Source organism: Verticillium alfalfae, genomic scaffold (assembly GCF_000150825.1).
Source record: "Verticillium alfalfae VaMs.102 supercont1.9 genomic scaffold, whole genome shotgun sequence".
Lineage (NCBI taxonomy): Eukaryota > Fungi > Ascomycota > Sordariomycetes > Glomerellales > Plectosphaerellaceae > Verticillium > Verticillium alfalfae.
In genome coordinates this window covers 263,858-266,822 of record NW_003315030.1, presented here as the reverse complement: position 1 = coordinate 266,822, position 2,965 = coordinate 263,858, and the positions used below count along the sequence as shown (strand labels likewise).

The 2,965-nt window shown below is 55.1% G+C and overlaps 2 protein-coding genes across 2 annotated transcripts; one reads left to right on the top strand and one right to left on the bottom strand.

Annotated features, from left to right (window-relative positions):
• Positions 1–957: 957 nt before the first annotated feature.
• Positions 958–2,292, top strand: VDBG_07038 (conserved hypothetical protein; the record flags this gene model as incomplete). The annotated part of the gene is made up of 2 exons (XM_003002421.1): positions 958–1,438; positions 1,547–2,292. The coding sequence occupies 2 exons, from the start codon at positions 1,311–1,313 to the stop codon at positions 2,187–2,189; spliced, it is 771 nt and encodes a 256-aa protein (XP_003002467.1).
• Positions 2,293–2,421: 129 nt separating this feature from the next.
• Positions 2,422–2,796, bottom strand: VDBG_07037 (DDHD domain-containing protein; the record flags this gene model as incomplete). The annotated part of the gene is made up of 1 exon (XM_003002420.1): positions 2,422–2,796. One exon carries the CDS (start codon positions 2,794–2,796, stop codon positions 2,422–2,424), a length of 375 nt encoding a protein of 124 aa, XP_003002466.1.
• Positions 2,797–2,965: the final 169 nt, after the last annotated feature.

The window sequence follows — 2,965 nt, the reverse complement described above, 5'->3', positions numbered from 1 at the left end:
GAGATTGCTGCTCCTTGTCGTGTGGAGGTTAGGCGGGCTTGCCAGCGCGACCCTGGGCTGTTGCGATGTGTCGGACAGCGGGTGATTCTGAAAGGAAACGGGTCGTCAGGTACTCATGCGACGGCGGGCAGTCAAGAGGGCCCCGTCTTAATATGAGTGTGTTAGCAGTCGTGTCAGGCAGCGCAAAACGAATGCGAAGTTGGCAGGCAGTCCGAGCTGGGCTGAGTAGGTCTACAGAGCAAGCTGGGCTGGGCTGGCTGGGCGTTGGCGGGGGCGGGGATGCGTGGACTGATGTAATGCACCGAACTTTTGACCCCACTTCTGACCGGGACGGTTGCTTGATGCCTGTCGGCCTTTTGGATCACGCTCGACGCAACGTCGAGGTACCTGAAAGGTATGTCGCACCTTTGCATCTCATTTGTCGCCGACAAGAGAGCACCCTCTAGTGTTCTCCAATGCATCACCGAACAGCTAAGCTGGCTGGCGGTGCTCCAGCGCGGCAGGCAGGCACCTCGGACTCGCTAGCCATGTACCTCTCTCCTCGCGTCCTCTGTGGAGATTCTGTAGAGGCTTTTGGTCCCTGAGAGCTCGGATAGCTCGGGCCACTACGAGCCTGACTGCGCCAGCGTCAGGCATGCCCATTTCCGGTGCTGGGCTTACCCATTTCCCTTCTTTTCCAGGCAACCCTCGCCTGGTGCATTCCAGAGCAGCACGCGTGCGGCAGAGATAGGTACCTTGCATCGACACAACGTTGACGTGGCTTTGAGCAGGCGATCCTAGGCCAGGTACCTGTTGTCTACATCTGTGGGCAGCCACACGGCCTACGTCACCAGCAACGCAAGCCCCGTGCGTTCCATCAGGTATACCTATTCTTGCAGCCTACCTGCCTGCCTGTAGCGGGCCCCAAGGATCAACGGCGGTCTCACTGTCTACTTGTGCTCGGTGTTGTGCATCTACGCGGCAAGCTAGCCAACCAAGTGCAAGTTTTGGGAGATGCTTGCTCGGATGGACGACTCGCGCAGTGTAGGACATCGCTACAGACTTCGACATACCGGCGGAACAGGTTAAGCTGTGCCCCACCTTTTTGACCAGATCTGCTGTATTTGCCCCTCCATGCTTGGTTGTTGTCGCCTCCGAGGAGTCTAAAGAAAATGCTGAACCTGCACTCAAAGTACTTCACAACTCCAAAGACAACACATCCACAGTACTTCCAAACCCTATTTCCGTAGCTGATTCGGGCTCTGAACTGTCGCTTATCCATCAAATCTAACAATCGAGTTGAGTCCAAAAAAAAAAAACGAACACCGACCATGTCCTATCACTGTAAGGAATGCAGCGACCCTCTGGTCCTCGAGTTGGGACCAGACAGCGACGGAGAGGAAGACGCAACAACTGTTCCGGATGATCTCGAACTCCGCTGCGGCTGTCATTTTCACTGGTAAGGGAACCGGGGGGAGGAGGGGTGGGGAGGAGTTTCCCTTTATTTCTCATTCATTTCTTGTCGTCGTCTAGTTGTTATCGACTCGATCGCTGACAGGGCCTACAGGCAATGTCTTATGGATAAATCGTCCGAAGTGGCCATATCACTCCAGTGCCCCTCATGCCAGACGCACCTTGCCACCAACGAGGATGGTCCTTCGGCGACGAACCAGATCGTGCTTGCGTCCTCGGGTTCCGTCATTCTGGCCCGCTATGTCAATGAGGGTGGCATCGAGGACAACCTCGACATTCTCCCCACGGTGACGGAGGAAGCCTATCTCGTAGCGCACCCCGAGGCAAGGCCCGCACGTGCTTATCACGTTATGTGCTCCGAGGGCGACGCGACTGGCATTGTTGAGCTGCTCCACGATGCCAGCGCGGAGCTCGGTGGCGACACGGTTCAACTGGGTCACCTGATCCGCTACCGTGATCCCCTTAACAACAACAAGAGTGGTCTGCACTTGGCCGTGGAGAAAGGCCGAGAAGAGGTCTTGTGGCTTCTGCTCTGGCTCGCCTCGTCACTGCCAACAGAGAGCTTCCCAGAATCTGCACAAAACGTTGCCAAGGCAGCACACATCGGCCGCCTTGACACTTCTGGTGACGATATCAGGTCTTTGCAGAGCGACGGAGGAAAGTCAGCATATGATATCGCGCAAAGAATGCCTGATCAATGGGGTGTCATTAACGATTTGGGTGTCTTGCGCCCATGATAAATTCGTTAGCTGGTCCAAGGGCTCTTATCGAGATCCCGATTTCTTGGAGTCTCTCGACTTGCTAGACAGCAGCTGCGACAAAATAAAGTGATTGACGTCCTCATCTGCCCAATACCCCATGTGTGATGCAATGGTGTTGATAGGGTTGAAATCCAGAACACTCCTGCATCAAGTTAGCGCAGTTCTTTCCTATACATCGTCGACTAGGCACCGTATTGAGATGTACAACTTACTCCTGGATGCTGTAGTCAACTCTGCCGTTGCGATTTAACGCGCGGATCTTCATGTCTTCGTGGCGCAACTTGCGTGCCTTTTGATCCCAGCCGACCCGGTCCTCAGCTGCAAGGCCTTCGTCGGAGACCCCTTGCGTAAACTTCTCCTGAAACTTCGAGTACAACGTCTCAAGCTCGTCATCAATCAGCGTAGGGTCATTGCCACTCATGCTTGCCCGAGCATCGTCACCGGCAGGCGACGCCAACTGATTCTTTCGCTCGTTGGTTTTCTGACCCAACTTCGAAGCATTCGTTATCGCATCTACCTCAGAAGCTGCTGCTCCTTGTAGCGAGCTGTTGGCCGCTCGCCCTTGTTCTGACGCAGAGTTCATTTTTGCGACATCGTCGCTGGTGAGGCCAAGGCTGCGGTTCAGGAGGTTGCTTGCGATTCCGGCGCTTAGACTCGACCAGAGACCGCTGACGCTTTTGTCCGACCTTCGCGCCAATCCCAGTCAAGCCTTGTGGAGCCACGTGGCCAAATATGCCTTTTTTGGTGGTATG